The 20,625-nt window shown below is 38.7% G+C and overlaps 1 protein-coding gene across 5 annotated transcripts in view; it reads left to right on the top strand.

Moving 5' to 3' along the window:
- LOC129778471 (uncharacterized) overlaps window positions 1-20,625 on the top strand; it is a 55,773-nt gene extending 35,148 nt beyond the window's left edge. For all 5 annotated transcript variants that reach the window (XM_055785385.1, XM_055785383.1, XM_055785384.1 and 2 more), the window contains exons 2-4: window positions 12,477-13,331; window positions 18,813-19,113; window positions 19,179-20,625. In XM_055785385.1, the coding sequence (XP_055641360.1) occupies window positions 12,523-13,331; window positions 18,813-19,113; window positions 19,179-19,295 (1,227 nt within the window). In that variant the 5' untranslated portion in view covers window positions 12,477-12,522 and the 3' untranslated portion in view covers window positions 19,296-20,625. The remainder of the gene's footprint in view (window positions 1-12,476; window positions 13,332-18,812; window positions 19,114-19,178) is intronic.

The following is a 20,625-nucleotide window of genomic DNA, read 5'->3' on the forward strand; positions in this document are numbered from 1 at the left end:
GAATCAATTCCTCTGTTCATTTTGATCCGCCATGAAGCAAGAAATCCATGGAATTTTAGATCACCTTCAGAGATCGTTCCAACGATCTTGAATTTAAAAATATGGGGAATTCAATTTTCACTGGCAAAGTTTATATTGCTTAAATGGCAGCGATTATTTGGGCGACCTGATGACTTGTTGACCATTTATACCATTTATACCGCCATTATGTACCGGCCGACATTTTGGATTTGCATTTTTCATTAATAACTATGTTTTTTTTTTCATAGTATAATAAGGCATTTCTGTATGAAGACTCCTGAAGAACTTTTGTTTTATTCGTTAATTTTTTTTCAAAAAGTAATCTATTTTTTTTTAATATTTCAAATATGGAAATGTGCTCCCTTGGCCGAGTGGTTAGCGTCATAACTAACATGCCGGGTGTTCGGGTTCGATTCCCGTTCTGGTCGGGGGAATTTTTCGTCAAAGAAATTTCCTCCGACTTGCACTGTGATCACGCGTATTCTAGAGCTTGCCACTCAGAATGCATTCATGGCGAATGCATAGAAATCTCAACTAAGTACTAATAAAAATGACGCAAGTAATACTACGTTGAGACGGCGAAGTTCCTCTAGGAACGTTAGTGCCATTGAAGAAGAAATATGCTTAAATGAGCTTAAATGAACACTGGTCATTCACACCCACAACGTTTCACTGCAATCCTAGTTGGTGCTGCCAATGGCCAGTCGAGTACCTCTAGTACTGAAAACTCGGATGAATCATCAATACGTACAGTATGTATTGAACTGTTTATGGTAGACTTTTTTAAGGGACATATTCTTATTGATTATAAACCGACTCCATCGAAATGTTGTTGCAAGATGAAGAATGTCATCGGCGAGCAATAGTTCCCGATGTAAAAATAGTAAAAAAAAACTAATTTGAGTGGTACAAAAAAAGTAATTAGAACATAAGTTTGATTCATCGAATTCTCGGCTCCGCAAGGCAAATACAATCCAATGCGTTATAAATGATTGAATTTTCATTTTGTAACATTGTTATACACATTCGGTTGGGATTCCGCTGGTGTGCAACAACTTTTTTACGTGGGACTATGTCTAACCGGAATATATGGGGAATAATGAAAACCTAAGCACAGAACATGAGGGAAAAATGAAAGATTTCGAATACTTTTAACTCGAACATTACTTAATAGATCGGAAAGATGTTTGCATCAAATAATAGGCAAAATTTCTACGCATCTATCACAATTAATAATACGTTATTTTTCCTGAGATAAGCAATTGAATAACCGTAAAATGTCAAACGCTATCTAATCGATCACTGCCCCATTTTGATTGGCCCGATTTACGGTTTCCCTAATGCAACCATCAAAACCAAGTTACCTGGTAAAACTGGCATTGTAAATACGTGCATGTTGGGAGAGCTTTTATGCACACCGACAAATGTTCCCTAACACAGTCATCAAAACCAAGGAGCCTTACATTACAAGGTGTTTGTTCAAATTCTTTACTTACACAGCAAATATGTAGAATTCAATTGAATTCGAAAATTGTTTTAATTAGATCAATACAAACAAATGTTTACTAAGCCAACGATAGTCTCACGTCAACCTTGCGGTTATATCATAGATATAACCAGGTGGGTGACGTCTTTAGAGAACCCCCATTGAACTGACAGGAGCCAACATATCGGGTATCCCACTGACATTTTCCCTGTGTTTTCATATGAATTGGGTATCCCACTGACAGTTCTGCTTGAGATTTTGCTAACGATCCTAGCATCAATCATAGCACCCGGCTGGATATAACACACCCATTAGTGTTTCTTTTTAGTAATTTAGTGGTCATTCTCATTTTTTAGTTCTAAATTCGACACCAACGCATCCACGATTCATATGCGAATATTTGCGCATTGAGAGTAATAATGAAGGTGTCATTAACATTCTGCAAACCACCGCACGACGATCCACACGCATCCGGACGTGAACTAATGAAAAGCACAAAATTCGCATCATATTTAAACAAAGCGACTCCTCTTGTGGAAGGAACTTATTGCGTCTCCGGTGCTGGTTAAATAAATAAAACAGAACACGACTGTTGGCTGCGATGACGACATGCCTTGATATCATCTAAAGTGCGCTCGTTTACCAGGTGGTGAACTGTTGGAAACGCAATTTGAGTTTCAACGGCGCACACACTCAGAATAATAACTGTGAGTGTTTGTTGCGAAATTTAGGCTTTCAAAGTCCAACCTTTTCAAGGCTCACCATTTGCCAGCAAATTTGGTTAATAACTGGTAGTTGTCGTTACTTTTTGCCAGTCTCTCACCTTGACTTCGGCTTCGAGAACTTTGATCGGTTTCGTCGATCATAATCAATTTGCGATTCTAATGATTGCTCCCATAACACGATGCTAATCGGGCCGGCTTTAGTGCATGTCATCAATTTCGAATTAGTGTAATGGATACGTAATGGTGATTTGAATTTGCAATTATAATAGTTTCTGTTTTTTTTTTGCATTTGCTGTTGATGGGTAACACATGTCGGAAGAATGGAATTTGAACCGATATCACGTGGGCCACGGAAACTCGAGACGTTTAAGGATGGACTTCATTCAAGTGCACGATGCGACAGCCTCTTCAAATTGACAAATGCTTACGTTTGTCACAACAAATGCTGCAAGTTTGTGAATCTGAATTCAACATCATTGTGGATCGAGATTTTCTCTGGACTGCCACAACCGGAAGAGTTCGGTCCGTTGTACGGATCCAGAAAATTTACACGTTCAGCACGACTCGGGCATACCGGTCAGTACACGTGCATCCCTCCATCTCCAAACAACGTGCGATTGAGCGTGACAACTTTGGAATATTCTTATCGTAACGAGGCAACTCACTTGCTTACGAAACGCAGCTCGATTAACGTCACGTACCTACTTTACGCGAAGGGGGGGGGGGGGGGCTATAAATAGCCGGACGGACGGAATCGACGCTCTTCGGTGCACTGTTGGTAAACATAAATCAGCTATCATGAACGGCGACCAGTTGTGGGTCACCCCTCACGACGAACGAATCTGGGTCATCTGGGAATCCGAGAACTCATCTCTTGGCGGCAGCTGCTGTTGTTGATCGGTGGTAATCAGGCGAGAAAGTGAAAATTAAAACAACAGATTGGATGAAATACAAACAGCGAAGCCACATGGCAATGAGAGATAGAGAGACTATATGCTATTGTTTGCTCTTAAAATAAACCACAACTCGAAGAATAAGTCGTGCGATCTTGTTGACTTGAGGCGATTGCCCTCGCTCAAGGAAATTCGAATAAATCGTTCCAAGTCGATAATGGGATTTCTTTGATAAAGAAAATACAACATCATACACAGCGAAGTTATCGATCGTTGTCAGAAGTTAAGCTTTTTCCATAAGAGTACTGAGTCATGTTCCGGCAGAGGGATTGCCTCGTGCCCGGCGTTCGTGTTCCTCAAGGTGTTTCCTTGCTACGTGAGCAGAATAGTGTATGATGTGAGATAGTTTATTTGCATCTTCAATTTTAGAAACTAGTTGTGCAAACTGTTTGTCGGAATTGTCACTCCGTCAGATGCTCCGGTTTTGCCGGTTCAATCCTTTTAGAGCAGTGGTACTCAACCTTTTTTTAGCTGGGCCACAAACACGGGTTAGTCATGGAGTCGCGGGCCGCAAAAAAAACTTAACTTAGGGCTACGAAATTATAAAGATCAAAAATTAAACTCTTCAGTACAAACATTTGGTAACAACAACAATAAAACGCATAATAACAATAAAACGCACATTTGAACAGGTTTTCAAATCAATTCTCAGAATAAACATGTACTGTAGATTGCTTGCTGTCTAGAGGGCCACCGAAATACTGAACTTACTGAATATCCAAACAGTTTTCTAGTATCTCTTAGCAAAATTACATTTCCTGGCACCCAAATATAACGCTTCAAAACACTCAGAACTGCAGTTCAGGAAATCCGAACCGAATCGAGTGTGTGATGCTGTGGCGACATCAACTGCACTCGCTGCGGAACAAATTTTCTCCCTTAGTTTTCTACCGAAGAACGCAGCTCTCATCGTTGAAAACTACCTTCTTCACATTCGACTTGAAATGCGCTGCATTTTGACAGCACGTTTAACCCGAAAACAATGCTCGAATTCAGGAAACTTTAATGATAGTTCGGAACAAGTCACTTATCAGTCATCCTGTTACCGACCAGATGGCAGCGGCAACGAGGCTTTCCAAATAGTGTTTTTCAAGGTCGAATGCATAGTTAAGTTTTCCAAATTAATCTTTTTTTAAGGCTATAAGAGGATGAATTGAGAAAATTTGAGTCTGATAAAGATATTCAAAACACCAATTATTATTACACCAATAAATCCAAACAAGCTCTTAAATTCAAACGAGCTCTCTTTCAGCAAAAAATTATAAAAGTCAATTCGCTTTTGATTTTTTCAATATTATTTTAGAATGCATCAAATGAAAAACTAAACATTGAACATGTAGGGAAAAAAGGGTTTTTTCGTAGCCACATTGGTTGCACGTTCGCTTACTAAGCGATCGATCGTGAGTTCTAAACCCAGGGCCCTCAATTGCCCATCTTTGTGTTGTTATAGAATAACTACATCCACGCAATAATCATCAGCGATGGAGATCGATCCACGGTCTAATGGAGATCGATTCATCCATACAACTGCTATGCTTTGGCAGAAACATCGGGCTGTTGAGCGATAAATAACACAACGATAATCATATCAACTATATCCGCTTTCCGGTTGTTTTACTGAACAATGGAAGGGCGGAAACAACACTCTTACGACTGAAAATGGCTACTATGTAATGCGTAATTTATGATACGATAAAACATATAACATGTACACGATTTAAATCCGACTCTGTCACAGCTAAAATGCTGATAAGCCTAAATAAATAAACAAATGGGATAAACAAAATGTAGCAAAGATGTTTGCATGATTTGATAGGAAATATTTCTACGTATCTATCACAAAGGATAACATTTCATTTTTCTTGAGATAAACGATTGAATAGTTGTGAAATGTCAAGCATGTGCGCAAGCATTTGTGCTTCTCAAATGGTTCCAACCAAAAGAAGCAACCAGAGTAACAGCGGTATATAGTATGAATACATGCGAAACATTGAATCGAGAACCCCCTTACCTTGTGATTCTACCACCATTCAAATCAAATAAATTTTAATAATGTTAAAAAATTGACATTTCACGACTTTTTCCAACGGTACCAGATGTTTTTAAATAAAGTGTTTCCATGTGTATCATATATCTCAAATCATCAAAAAATCGTAAATCAAACCGCAAAAAAAGATTATTCCAAAAAATTTCCAGACAAATTCACACTTTTGATTCACTCGAATTCAGACTTTACTGAGGAACACTTAGCAAGCCTGTGTGGAGCGCACTCAAGCTACGCCAACAATTAAGTACAACTTTACATTGGCTCGGCCAAGGAAATCAATGCAATGATACCGGACTATGTTAGGAAATCCATAAATCAATAGTGGCAAAACCATACTGTCCATAGACAAATTTGACTTTGACAGACAAATGAGACGTTACTAATTAAACAAGTACTAATATTATTAGTCCGATGTAAGTTTATTGTGCAACGCAAAATATTGGAACGTGTAGCTTCTGAACTTGAAACTAATATTATGAGGCTGATTATGCAATAGGGCCCAGATAGTGATTTAGTAATTACCATTTATTCCTACATCCAGCTTGTTTTTGTTATCGCGTTCATAACATAATTACCGCAGTAATTATCGACTGTTGCTTCCATCTTTCTCACAAACCCATTTCATCGTATTGTTTCAAAGTATCCTTATCTTATCAGCCGTCCCCAATATCAATGGATCTACTTAGGAGGAAGAATTATGAGTTTTATCGAGTATCGAGGGCATCTATGTGCGCGCGTGGCGACGTATTCACTCTCGCCCACCACATCGTAATCAGCTTGAAACATTGTTTGAAGTATATTTAATTAACCCGCGGCAAGCACTACCTTTTTTTCTTTTTTTTAAACATTTATTTTCAATTGGCTCAGCAACGTTAAGCATCAATGAGCCGTGTTTGTGAATAGGGAAAAGCCCTTGTGAGTAGAACTATGCAAATGTTCTTTCTCAAAAAGGCATAAAAACCCTATAGTTTTTTCAAGAAATGATACAATATAAATAATTATATAACAATACATAATAAAATAATATTTGAGGCTTCTTCTTGAGGATTTTTTGATAGAGATAACCACCTCCTTGAAGATTGCGTGCGAATGCGTGAATCTGAATGTGTTCAAGTTCTGAGGGAAATAGTTGGAGAAAAATGAAAACATTAAAACCATAGATTATTGGTAAATAATAGAAATATTAATAACAAAAAACAAAAAAGTTGGAGATGTAAACGATAATTAAAAATATCAGAAAAAATACACACATACTCATACTTGAAAGTGTATGGACTTGAGGAAATAATATATCAACGAAATAGCATCGAGATTGTGTGTAGCCAGAACGTCGCGGATCGAAAATAGGGGGTCATTCCCTTTTCGCGGAAATTTTCTATTAAAGATATCCTGTTATTTTGAAAATCAGAGCAATACCACACAATGTGATCAATATCGTGATAACCTATACCGCAAACACATAAGTTACTATCACTAATATTAATTCGGAAAAGATGTGCATTCGAGGAATAATGATTAGACATTAGTCTGCACACTACCCGTATGAAATCACGAGAATAATTATATCCTTTGAACCATGATTTGAGGGAAACTTTAGGAATGATAGAATACAGCCACCGACCTTTATCACTTCCATTCCAACTTGTCTGCCAAGATTCAAGTGCACGTTCACGAGGAATATTGAGATATTCATCAAAAGTAATGGGCCTATGAAATAAGACTCCTTCCATTGCGCCCTTTTTAGCTAGAAAATCTGCTTTTTCATTTCCTGGTATCGAACAATGAGAGGGAATCCATACAAAAGTGATATTAAATGATCTACTCATCAAAACACTTAAAAGCTGTTGGATTCCAGACAAGAAATACGAAGAATATCCAGACCTTACCGAATGAAGTGCCTCTAAAGAGCTGAGACTATCAGAAAAGATTTAAAAATGTTCGGGTGACAAGGACTGAATATGTTGTAAAGCAGTGTATATCGCAGCCAATTCCGCAACAAACACCGAACAAGGTAAACTAAGCTTACGGAATGTGGAGAAGTCAATATTAAATACCCCAAAGCCTGTGGAACCATGAAGACTGGATCCATCAGTAAAAAAAGTTTTGGTTGAGTCAATATGTTTATATCTTGACAAGAATATTGCAGGCATAACTATTTGGCGGAGATCACCTGAAATACCACTAACATAAACTTTCATTGTCTAGTCAAAATTAATAGAAGGATTGAACAAAATTGAAGGAATGGATTGGAAACCAGATGAAGCCGATGGGCTTTCCAGGGTCAGAAATTCATGATATAGTAACATTCGCTTAGATTGAGTACCTAAGGTTAGCATTTTTTCAAAGTTTGCTATCACTATCGGATTGAGTGTTTCACAACGTATCAAAAAACGGAATGATAACTCGAAAAAGCGCACAGAAAGAGGAAGGATGCCAGCTAAAATTTCTAGGCTCATCCTAGAGCAATACGCAATCAGCGATATTGAATTCTCTCCAGTTGCAGAATATGAGTACGGGCAGCGGATCTGAAGCAAAAACTTCCATACTCCAAAACAGATAGAACGGTTGTTTTACACAACCTAATTAAGTCGTCAGGATGGGCCCCCCACCAAGTCCCTGTTATGGATCGAAGAAAATTTATTCGTTTCTGACATTTTTGTTTCAAGTAGCCTATGTGTTTACCCCATGTGCCTCTGGAGTCAAACACAACTCCTAAATACTTGAATGACAAAGAGAGCCTAATTGTTCTACCCAAAAGTTTAAGTTGCAGTTGAGCAGGATGGTGTTTTCTTGAGAACACAACCATCTCTGACTTTTCAGTAGAAAACTCAAAACCCAATTTGCAAGCCCAATCAACCAAATTATCAAGAGAAATCTGCAAGGGATTATACAGATCAATACTGTCTTTGCCCATTACCGACACTACGCAATCATCTGCATATTGTCTCAAAGTACAATTACCTGATAAACAAACATCAATGTCATTTACATAAAAGTTGTAAAGAATTGGACATGAGCCTTGAGGGAGACCCATGTAGCTAATTCGTAAAACTGACGAAGAACCATGGGAAAAACTCATATGTTTTTCACCCATTAGGTTAAACAGAAAACTATTTAATTTAGGAGAAAACCCATTTAGATGAAGTTTTTCAAAAAGAACCTCAATGGAAACTGAATCAAAGGCACCCTTGATGTCCAGGAACACTGATGCCATTTGTTGCTTTTTACTCAAGGCGATGTCAACCTCTGATGAAAGCAGAGCAAGACAATCATTAGTTCCTTTGCCTCTACGAAACCCGAACTGCGAAGGTGAGAGAAGGTTGTTGGATTCTATCCAGCTGTCTAAGCGACTTAGAATCATTTTCTCTAATAATTTGCGAATGCAAGAAAGCATTGCTATTGGTCTATAAGAATTATAATCAGACGCAGGTTTACCAGGTTTCAGAATAGCTATAACTTTAATCTGTCGCCACTCATGTGGAACAACGTTCTGCTCAAGAAAAACATTGAACAATTTTAACAAACGTTTCTTCGCATTATCAGGAAGGTTTTTCAATAAGTTGAATTTGATCCTATCTGACCCCGGAGCCGAATTGTTACATGACAGAAGTGCAAGCGAAAATTCAGCCATACTGAATGGAGGCGCAATATCATCAGATGTCTCCAGGAAGGGAGGTGGAGCGGGGGCTGAATCTGGGCATATCTTCTTGGCAAAGTCAAAAATCCACCTTTCAGAATATTCAATCTGTTCATTTGAATGAGAAGAATTTCTCATTTGTCTGGCAACTCTCCAAAAAGTGCTCAAAGAAGACTCTCGGGAAAGCCCATTCACAAAATTACGCCAATAACCTCTTTTTTTGGCTTTTATGAAGCTTTTGAATTTACGCTCCAGATAAATGTAATTGTCGTAACGTTCGCAGGAACCCGATTTACGCCAATCCTTGAACGCATTCGATTTTTCTTTATAAAGATCTGTGCAATCTTGATCCCACCACAGATTAGGAGGACGACTGCGAAACGAATTCCCAGGAAAACGTTTCGTCTGAGCATCAATAGCACTATCATGAATTAATCCAGCTAGAAAATTATACTCTTCTAACGGGGGTAACTCATGAACTAATGCCACTGATTCTGAAATAATTGAAGAATATCTCTTCCAATCAATGTTTCTAGATAAATCATGCTGAACATTCATAGTTCCTGACGATTCAGAATAATTCGAAATAGAAACGGTGATTGGCAAATGATCACTTCCATGTGGATCTTGGATAACCTTCCAATAACAATCTAATGATAAAGAGGAAGAACAAAGGGATAGATCTAAGCGACTTGCGCGGCCTGGTGATGGAGCAATTCTTGTTATATCACCTGTATTCAAAATTGTCATGTTGAATTCATCGCATAGATCATAAATAGAATTAGCTCTGCGATCGTCAAAAGACTCACCCCAGCCAATTCCATGTGAGTTGAACTCTCCTAAAATAAGATGAGGTTGCAGTAGAAGCTCAATTATATTCACAAGGTTTCGATAATTAAGCATTGTACTTGGTGGAATATAAATAGAAGCAATGCACAAATCTCTACCCTTGATACGTGCCTGACACGCAAGAATTTCAATTCCTGTTACTAAAGGCAAGGGAATCCTGTAAAATGGATAGCATTTTTTAATACCTATGAGAACTCCTCCATAGGAATCATCACGGTCTAAACGAATAATATTGAAATCATGGATGTTTAACACATTGTCCGAACGAAGCCATGTTTCAGATAAAGCAAACACATCACAATTCAAAAAATGGAGCATTTGCTTGAAAGAGTCAAGTTTTGGTAGAAAACTTCTACAATTCCACTGTAAAATAGTAGATTTCTCTGACTCATTCAATAAATTAGGCATCGAAATTAATGAAGGAGAGTAGGGGCCACTTTGAAACCATTTGCTTAGCTAACTGACTGATAGTAGGGAGCCAAGCAGAAATGAGACATTTCATTGAATCTGAAGCTCCGAAAATATCAAAGATCCATCCAACAATCGAAGAAAAAGAAATACCTCCTGTAAATGATTGGGGTTCAGGAGCCGATTGAGAAGCGAATCTGGAATGACATGACAATTCAGGGAAATGAACGTCATAGTTAGAGGATCCCCAACCAGGAGGGTTATTGTTGGAAGGAGCCGAAAAATGAGAAGAAGCTTCTGGTTGATTAGAGGATAACCCTCTTTTTTTAGCAGGCTTGGAGGAGGAAGTATTTTTTCTCTTTCTAGCTCTTCTCGCGATTATTGGATCGAAAGTAGTATCCGATTCATCATCCTCTGATAAAACAGAGAAACGATTTTCTGAAACCTCGGATACCTGAGGTGAAGCTGCCTTAAGAATATCAGCAAAGGTTCGCTTAGAACGATCCTTAAGTGATTGTTTAAGTTTAATAGAACGGGATTTGTATTTTGGACATTCCTTAACTGTGTGAGGAACACCTCCACAAAGAATGCATTTATCAGCATCCTTATTGCAAGTGCTTTCATCATGGTCGACTCCACATTTAGAACATTTGATTTTATTGCAACAGAAGGTTTTAGTGTGACCTATCTGTTTGCAATTAGTGCATGTCATAATTTTGGGAGTAAATAATCGAACTGGAAGACGAAGCTTATCAATGAGCACATAATTTGGAAGAGCTGTGCCCTCAAAGGAGATTCTGAAAGAACCAGATGGGAAATATTTCTTTTCGTTACCATCCATTAAAAATGATCCAAATGGATCTTACTTCCAAAATTTTCACATGAGGAAGTTTTACATCATGAAAAATACCCTCTGCGTTTTCGAAATCTTTTAGTTGGAGAGATTTTTCCGAAACCACACCATCGATTTCAACAATGTGTGCCGGAATATACACTCGATATTCATCAGTGAACAAAGAATTATTAACAATCGCATTAGCGTCTTTGCAATCCGAGAGCACAATACGAAGTTTGTCTTTATTCACTTTTGTAATTTCCAAGACACTTGAGTACTTAGACTTCAAGTCTTTGCAAATTTGGGTCACCCTTAAAGGTTTCCCATTGGGACGGAAGAATACCACCCAACGTGTTTTCGATGATCCCGAAACGTTCTGGTATTGTCGAATTCGAGAAAGATTCTTGGAAGGAACATTCTCAATGATTGAATGCTGAAGAGAATTAATTGGATTTTGAACCGAGGTGAGTGATACAGGATCATTTGTTGGTTGTGTCGAATTTTTTGTTGGGTTGGGTGTCGAATTTGACAGTAATTGGTTCTTCTTTTTCTTTGAAGGACGAACTTCAGAAAAACAATCATGAGGAGTATCTACGATGGACATATCAACATCGGAGGTTTCGTTCCCCTCCATTTAGAAAAATTTGTGAAACAAAACTGAGAGTAGAAAGAGCATAAAACGTCTAACACGTACAGAGGTTAAAATAATTATATATGTATTAAAAAAAAAATCATTAAATAAATAAAGAAACAGATAAATAGAATAAAAACAAAACAAAAACTTAGCTGCTTTATATTTCCAGTGGCAAGAAATCTTCAAAAATCCTGTTCCAAGGTTCAATACAGCTTCACACACCGAAAGTACTTGAAAATGCAAAAATCGAATATCTTCTTCGGGGAATTTCACTCGCTGAACAAATGGGTCCAGTTACTGCACTATTTCTTCCGGAAAAAGTTTTCAAAACGCTGAAATGTCTTAGAGAAAGAAAAATCACAAAGAAAATCTGAAATATTCGTTATGATGAAAATTATACGTCACCTTTATTCCACGGCTTGCTGATGTATGAAGCACCACCTTTTGGTAGGAATGAATCCTCGCATTTTATTTGTTTGGGAGATACAGCGATTGCAATTAAAAATCAAAAATAATGATCTTGCAAAGCAGAAGGGTTAACATTTTTTTAATAATACGTGGACATAGATTTAGGGCATACTTTATAGAATCGTGAACGCCAACCATTATTTATCCGGTTCGTCGTGCGAAGCCGGTCGGTGATGCGCAGCGCTTTCGCGCAGCGGCAAAATGATTCACATTCACCCCGACGACAACGCGCCACCAATACACAGCCGAGGGAAAAATTCCGAGTTCAAATTTGAAGGTCCTTTAAGGTCAAGCTCTCCCTCATAATGTAGAAAATAAGTATTACTCAACCAACCGATCGCTATAGTTTAGTGTTTCCAAATCATCCGACTAATCGTAGTTTTTGTTCTACCCGTCTCTTCTCAATCTTGCAGACGTTCTATATCGTTGGACACAGCCACACGCCTAAGGGAAGCCGCCATGAGCAAGCTAATTCGCCAGGTATCGATCGAATCCCCGGCCGCCAAGATCAAAGACAGCGTGTTCAATCTGGTGGTTCCGGTGCCGGACACGCCACCCAATGGGGCCCGTATTCTCGTGGTGTACGCTGGAGCATGCTATCGCAAAAATCAGTCCACATCGATCTCGTCGATCAGCAGTCAGCTGTCGGACACGGGTGATATTACCACATCGCTGCATATGCTGGCGAAGCAGATGCAGGGCGGTATTTGTTCCAGTATTAGTGAGGAGGGACCGGATAGCGCCCCCATGCAGGCCCATCAGACCTCGATCGCCATTCAGCACAACCCGTCGGCCCACCAGGGAGTCCGGGATGGTGCGCTTTTTCCAGGCTTCGAAGTCGCCGGCGTCATCGAGTCGTTGGGCAGTGAACTGAAAGAAAACTGTGGTTTCAAGGTGGGCCAGCGTGTGGTTCTCTATCCGTACGAGGGTGTCCCAGCCGGCTATTCCGAGCTGATGGTGGTCCCCGACCTTGAGTATTTGATTCCTATACCCGACTCGCTTCCACTCGCGGTGGCCGCAACGCTACCCACCGGTGCATTGCTGGCTCAGAGTGCCATCATTACGGCACACGCAATCGTCGACGATCTGCTCAAGAAACGACCAAACGAAAAGGTGAAAATACTTATTGTCGGCACTGGTGGGTTGGCCCTGTGGGCCATCCGAATTGCGGCGCAACACTTCTACACACCGGCCACCAAGGATAAGATTCAGATTACGGTGGCTAGCCTGCGGGATGAGGGATTCGTGCTGGCGAGGAAATGTGAAAGGTGCGTATAGAAATGCAGATTCAATGGGAGTCAGTTGTATAATGAGGATCACGAACAACTATCTAGAAACTAGGAATTTACTCGGGATGGTAGTGTTTACGGATCGCTTTCAAGTGGAATTAGAAACAACAGAAAACAACTAATTTTGAGGTTGAAAAATCTTGAACGAGGATTGTGTCTGAAAATAATCGAGTTTTGGTAGAAGTACTAGGAATTTTATAGTAAAAGGTAACTTTGGAATATTTGTATTATTTCCATTTTAAGACGTCTTGTGAACAAATCATGGAAAGAGTGTTGCATTTCGAGTGACAACGTGTTCATAGCATCGCTACATTATACTATTATCGGTTTAGACTCATTGGGATAGTTCCATTCCGCACTTTGGTTTTTGTTCTTGAATCATAATGAAGGTATCGCATATGTCTTTTCGTTCCATGATAATATTATTAATGTTGTCTCCGTTCTTATTAGTTCATATTAGTCAGGTCAAGCTTTTGGAGCTTTAGTTATTCGGTCCAAATTTGGGTATATTCAACACCACTTTTATCGAATTACTAGCTGACCCGGCAAACTTCGTCCTGCCCAAAATTTATTTTTCCTTTTCACATCCACGTTTTCTTATAGCGAATTCGTTTTTAAAACTGAGTCAGTGCCAAACTGACTCTGTAATAAAAAAAACCGTTTTCAGTTCCACGAATGCGGTGGTTTGTTGGTGTGCGTTAGTCTGATTTGTTTATATTTGCGACGACAAATGTACGGTGTCGACGTCTGGTGGCGATATTAGTGCTTGGGAGGTAAATTATTCTCTATCAGATCAGCAGGGCCAAGTGCAGTGTAAAAATATAAAAGTTTGAATGAAAATTTTTACATCATATTGTTTGATTAATGTAGTTCTGACACTCACTTAATAATTTGTCGATGCATTTCCTGTTTGTTCCACAAATAATTACTATTATAATATAAAATCATCATTAGACACAGTTTTCGTTCAATATGTTTCCGTGATATCGAAAAAAACGTCTTATTTCATCACATAAAATAAATATTCGATACGTTAAAGTAAATTTTCATTCATAATTTTGATTTTGAAAGCAGGTTTATTCCACCTGAATATCCATCATTATTTTTGCCTCCCAATGAAAGCACGCGTAGCTTAATGCCGTCTACTCGAATATACTCTTCAAAATCAGAATCCGAATTGGATTACGATTCCAATAATACAAAAGCAAAAGCAGCAAGATTTCCATTTTCATAGTCTTTATTTTTAGATTTTCCAAAACAATACTCGGAACTTGACAGTTCAGTATAGTTGTATTGGTGAACCCGAGTGCCAACCCGTGAAACATCTCAGTGCGAAACTAACAGCTTTCGGGGCGAACCAGTGCGAAACTGAGTGAATAAAAAAACCTTTTGACAGCAGTTAGCGCGGCACTGGGGTTGAAACTGAACAAAAACGAATTCGCTATTATTAAGCGCACTCTCATGAGTCCAATCGCAGAACTGTTCATCGATTGATCTTCTAATCTACCCTCTAAAATTACCTTTTATTATAAAATTCCGAGTACTTCTACCAAAACTCGTCATTATAATATCAGACACAATTCTCGTTCAAGATTTTTCAACCACTTGCAAATAACATGTTTCTCCGTTACATGGAATAAATGTTTGATACAGAACATATGATAGAATAAAGACAGCTCTAAATCGGACAATTCCTTTTTCGAGTTTTGCTCTTATCAACACATTTGGCGATCCATTTTTTTTATATGGATAGAAGACGATAAAGGAGTGCGTTTTATCACATTTAAATCCATTTCCACGAACGAAAATCAATTTCGTTAGCGCAAACATCGAATGGACTATCAACGCTTGCCAATCAGCCATATTCTGTATCTCGACGGAATTCCATTTCGTCCGAGTTCTAATTTCGCTTTCCCTATTTCGAACGTTTTGCCAATTTAATGTTCGAAGAGAACCAGATCGAACGAAATGCAAAAACAACTCGAATGGAATACAGAATGGAATTTATTCAAGTCGTTCGAAATATTTCGAATCGATCGAAATTCAGAATAGGGGTTAATATGTAATTGTAGAACATATGCGAATTGAATTTTTCGAATTTTCCTTTTTCCTTCAGAGTTTTCCGAAAATTTTCAATTGTCAATTTTGGTTGGAATATTTGTATTATTTTGTCGAACCTCCTCTCCATTCCAAAGGAGAGAGGGATGTCATTCCATCATAGAAACATTCATCGTACTCAAAAACCCTCACATCCCAAATTTGGCTCCATTTGCTTGATTAGTTCTCGAGTTATGGAGAAGTTTGTGTTTCATTTGTATGGCAGTTCCCATGCCCTCAGTTAAGGTAGGTTTAGAGTTCCCGTGAACGTGAACGCGGACAAACGCTTTTTTTTTTAATAATTCATCAGTCCATATATAAAACACGAGGAAAACATCTTGAAACGATAGGAAGAAACATTTTCTAGTTGAAAAACATGCTTAAACACAATTCATATTGATAAAAGTGGATTAATTCAATATTTCACAACGATTCTGAATTTCCACCGTGGAATCGAGATGTTGGTGAACTCACCATAGTTCACCGACTTCGGTGAACGTGAACGTGAAAACAGTGGTGAATATAGACTTCAAAATATTTCCCCGTTCATGTTCACGTTCGAACGTACCAAGGCATTCTGAAAATTATTTCACCGTGAACTTAAAAGGATATGTTTAGCAATTCTCATGTTTTCAATGAAAATTTGGATATGGATGCAATTTCAATCAATCGGATCATTGCGCGGGTTGAGAAACTTCGTTGCTTCGGGTTGATTCGTGAACAACTGTATATTTTATCCGAATTACTTTATTGAAGATCGATGTTTATTTACTTCACGTTTACTGCCGAACTTTTAATATGAACGTGAACGTGAACAAAATCATTCTATTCACCACGATTTTTTTAGTTGTTTGTTCGCAATGTAGTTCACCGTGAAATGATCGTACTATTCCACCACCTGTTCAAGTTCACGTTCACGGGAACTCTAAACCAGGCTTTAAGGGGTAAGTGTGTCAAATCACCATAGAAACATTTGTTTTTTTTCTTTCTTTATTATTGAGATTTTCAGTCAAAGGCTGGTTCATCTCTAAGAAGCTAATTTGTTGTCTCGTACAACCTCCATATACCAAATTTGGTTCCTTTTGCTTGATTAGTTCTTGAGTAATGCAGAAATTTGTGTTTTCATTTGTATTTTATTTTTATGGCAGCTTCCCCTCAAAGAGGAAGGAGGAGTGCCGAACCACCATAAAAACGTTTATCGATCCCTCAAACCTCTATATGCCAAGTATGGTTGAATTTGCTTGATTGAATAACTAATCGCTTCAGGTCATTCTTGCGGTTCTTGTCTCTGTCAGATACGGAGAATTCGTGTGAGGTTTCCCCACAATACAGACGGTGAAACAGCGTGCTATGTTGTCTTGCAACAAGCCGCACAGGTGGCCCTAATTTTTCTACGATCACGTAGTCAGAGAGGGCGAAACTAGAAAAAGTGACTCGAAACGAGCATGAAGGCGTAAACTTAGAGGAAGCCTTTCAAGAGGAAACGGTTCGAGCTGGCGGCAGTCTCAACATATGGACAAACATCAAAGGCAGTGTTGGCGCCTAAACCAGGCTAACTGCGGTTGGAATTGTTCTGGCTAAGCGAACTGTTGGAATAAAAAACACAAGTTTTTGAATTCCAAACTTATATTTCACTAAATACACGTCACTTTCACATTGATGGTGAGGAAAAAACTGGCATGATGAATCATGTTGCACGCTTCTTTTAGGTTCTTCGGAAAGTTGGTGGGGTGTTTATCCTGTCGACTCCAATCGGCTCGCTCGGGTGCTGTTCGTTCATAATGTTGCTACTCCTCATTCATCTCACTCTCCAACGTCGCGGGGTGATGCGATTGAATGAAATGAATTACGATTGCTTCGGGTGATGGATGGAGGTTTCAATTTATATCGTCCTGACTCGTCAGAACACGTCTGCGCTCGCTATGCGTGGCGCGAACAGGCATTTTTTTAAATTTCCCAACTCCATTACTTTTGATTGATTCGCATGTCAGACTCGCTTCGGTTCACACACACTCGATTTCTAATTCGTGAGAAGGAATGCAAACGCGGTACTCCAACGTAAAGTGTTGGTCAAGAACAATTGCGTACCTCAGTCACAACAATATGCAATTTGTTTGGTCAAATCTTTGAAATTTCAGTCACGGAGGTATATTTTGTCAGATTTCTTCCCGATCATGATTTTAAGACCTTTTCCATCTGGTTTGGACCGGAGCAAAACAACCCACATTTTCTGGGCAAACCGTGACACGGAGAACAGAAAAACCGTGACACGGAGAACAGAAAAAACGGGAAAAAGCAGGTACGACGGTTGAGTAGAAGCGTTGACAACAGAGGGAAGGCGTGTGAAAGCGATAGATTCAGAGGTTAGGAATTCTTCACGTTTTTTTTTCAATATGGGTCAACTCTTCCTCGAAGGAAATTGTTTTCCGATGGAGATTTCGCTTGAGCAATTTCCTTGCTCCTGTTCCAACAAATAAGGAGGAGTTTGAAGTCTTAATATCTGAGATTTCATCATAAACAAATGCCCCACCATCTGCCAATTGTACTTAGAACACCAATACGAGTGAACCGAGTAGCGTAGTAGAGTGATCGCGTAGTAGGCAGTCAGCAATTTGGCTTCATAGCCAACGGGAATTATATAAAGATATCAGCGAGGAATGGAGATCTGCTAATTGACACGGTAGCTGGATCGATCATCCAGAGGATATTTAAAGAATAAGGTGATGCTAAAGATACCACCGGAGTAAGAGTGACGTCGAATTTTAGAAATTTTAGAGAATATTCTCATAGATTGTCACATAAAATAAAACCTTCAAGCAGCTTCACAATACTGTATTTGAGTTTGCCAAAAAGTTTGTTTCCGACACACAAATCTTCGAGTAGAAGATCGAGAGATATAGCATAAATCTAAACATACGCGAAGAAGATGGCTTAGGAAAATATATTTTAATCAGGAGTTAAAATTATATTAGCTTACAATTACACATTGCTCCGAAACAAAAGACAGAACCTTCATGAATTCAAAAGCCGGTACGGATCGTATCCTTCTGTATTCCATCGTATAAAAATAAGAAAATATTTTCGGAGCAGCTGCTAAATGTTGGCATCAAAAAACTTAACGATATATTCGAATGTAGAATGTTAGAGAACGTTTTGAAAATCGTTTAGTCAAGATCGGTATTTTTATAAAGATTGGCCAATCCTTAAGTTAGCGCCATTTGGAAACAGACGAACCCATGCAGAAATATGATTCGATAGGGCAGATTCAAATATACTGATATTCAAACGCTTAAAACTCTACCATATAAATAACAAGTGGGAGAAAATTGTGCTTTAACAACTATCCTTGTCACCTCCTTCCAGAGTCAACCTGGTACAGTGGAACGAAGACCTGTACGAGAAGCAGCTGATCGAGCGCACCCATGACGCCTGCGATGGTCTCGTCGATATCGTAATTGATTTTGGCACAACTTCGCGCAGCTTGCACCGATCGATGCAATGTCTCACTAAAGGGGGTCACGTATTTATCAGCGACGAAATCGCCGAAAAGCTGCTGGCCAGATTCTCCAAACGGGCGGAGGATCGTGGTGTTTTCATCGAAGTCGTTCCCACGGGCACAATTGAACAGCTGCACCAACTAGTGAAGCTGGTAGCGACCGGTCAGGTTGGTTTATTTATTGTACTTGCTTCTACCTAGCAATCGAATAACTGTTTTCCTATTTATTTTAGATTGAACCCCCACCATATTCAGTATTCCCCTCGGATCAGGCCGCCGAAGTGGTGCACAAGCTAGCTAGCTCGGAAATTCCTGGACGTGCCATATTGAGATTCCACGACATCGAGTAAACAAAAGAAAAACATCAGTAAGCGAGAACTAACCAACTTTCTTCTTCTCATAGTCCTCTCAAACAATAGAGAACACTTACCATAAGTAAGTTAAACAATTAGCGGGGAAATTATTGATGATGAAAGAGTGAATTTATTAGGTGTGCAAAAGCATTGAAGCACTCGTCGTATTTAGGCGCTTATTCATTTCCTCGTTTGAACTGTTTTTCCTGATGCAGAAACTAAATTAGGAAGAGCTAAAAATCCTTACACAAAACTAGAAAAAAAAAAACAATTCAAAATTACATTAAAATTCATGAATGTATGATTTGCGTAAACGTAACGATAAGCAAACAACTAAATAGCAATTACCTAATCGAAAACAATTGGAGTTTCAAATCTTATGATTGATTGAAATCGATTTTGTATAGGAGGCAAGCGGCTTCTAATTCACTTATTTATACGCGTTGGTAGCATACACAAAAATATTACGCTGCAACAGAAATCTACAGTGAATTTATTTCGAACCCTTACCCTTAGTAAGCAGCACACAAACACAAACCGGTGATCAAACTTCAGGAGATGTCCGGCAGACAGGCAAGACACAAACATATACAAAATCAATAACTAGGATCAAAGATTTTCGACTTAGGATGATGGATCAGCGCACTAGTTTTAGACATGACAACTCTAACCTATTTTTGAGTAGTGAAAAAAGTAAAAACTTTTCTGAATTTTATTGAAGGAATGTTCTCTAAACTCGAGGATTTGATGTACAAAACACAAAAATATGGTTTAACATTACTCTACTGCTACTACTACTACACAAGATGGGAGTTTGGTTCATCAGGGATAAAACTTAATGAAGTGTGCGAAACGCCTATCTGAACGTAGGGAAAGCCGTATCGTCAGTCCGCTCCTCACCGTGTATAATTTATCGTAGAGAGAAAAGCAGCGATCGTTTGTTCGTTCAAATACAATAATTGTAATTCAGTTGTGATAAGGTTTTCCCCCCTTACAGTGGTTTCTGGAAATCCAAAGGATTTCGGCTGCCGGTGGGGTGTGAACACGTTTGATTTAGTCTTTTAGTTTCAGTTCAACCTCGTTTTAAAAAATACTGTGAACGATTCGATTGATGAGTACGCGAAAGGAGGCGCGTTCATTGTGAACAGGAGAGGGAAGAAAGAAACAAACGAAAACAAAGGAGTAAGCAGATGAATTTGATGATGCGATGTGCTTAGAATAATCTTAACTTAATTATAGCTTAAACAGACAAAGCAGAAGATAAACAGATAACAATGTGTATTATTGAATGAAATAAAGAACTGTATAGGAGTTTCAAAAAAAGGAA

Source organism: Toxorhynchites rutilus, chromosome 3 (assembly GCF_029784135.1).
Source record: "Toxorhynchites rutilus septentrionalis strain SRP chromosome 3, ASM2978413v1, whole genome shotgun sequence".
NCBI lineage: Eukaryota > Metazoa > Arthropoda > Insecta > Diptera > Culicidae > Toxorhynchites > Toxorhynchites rutilus.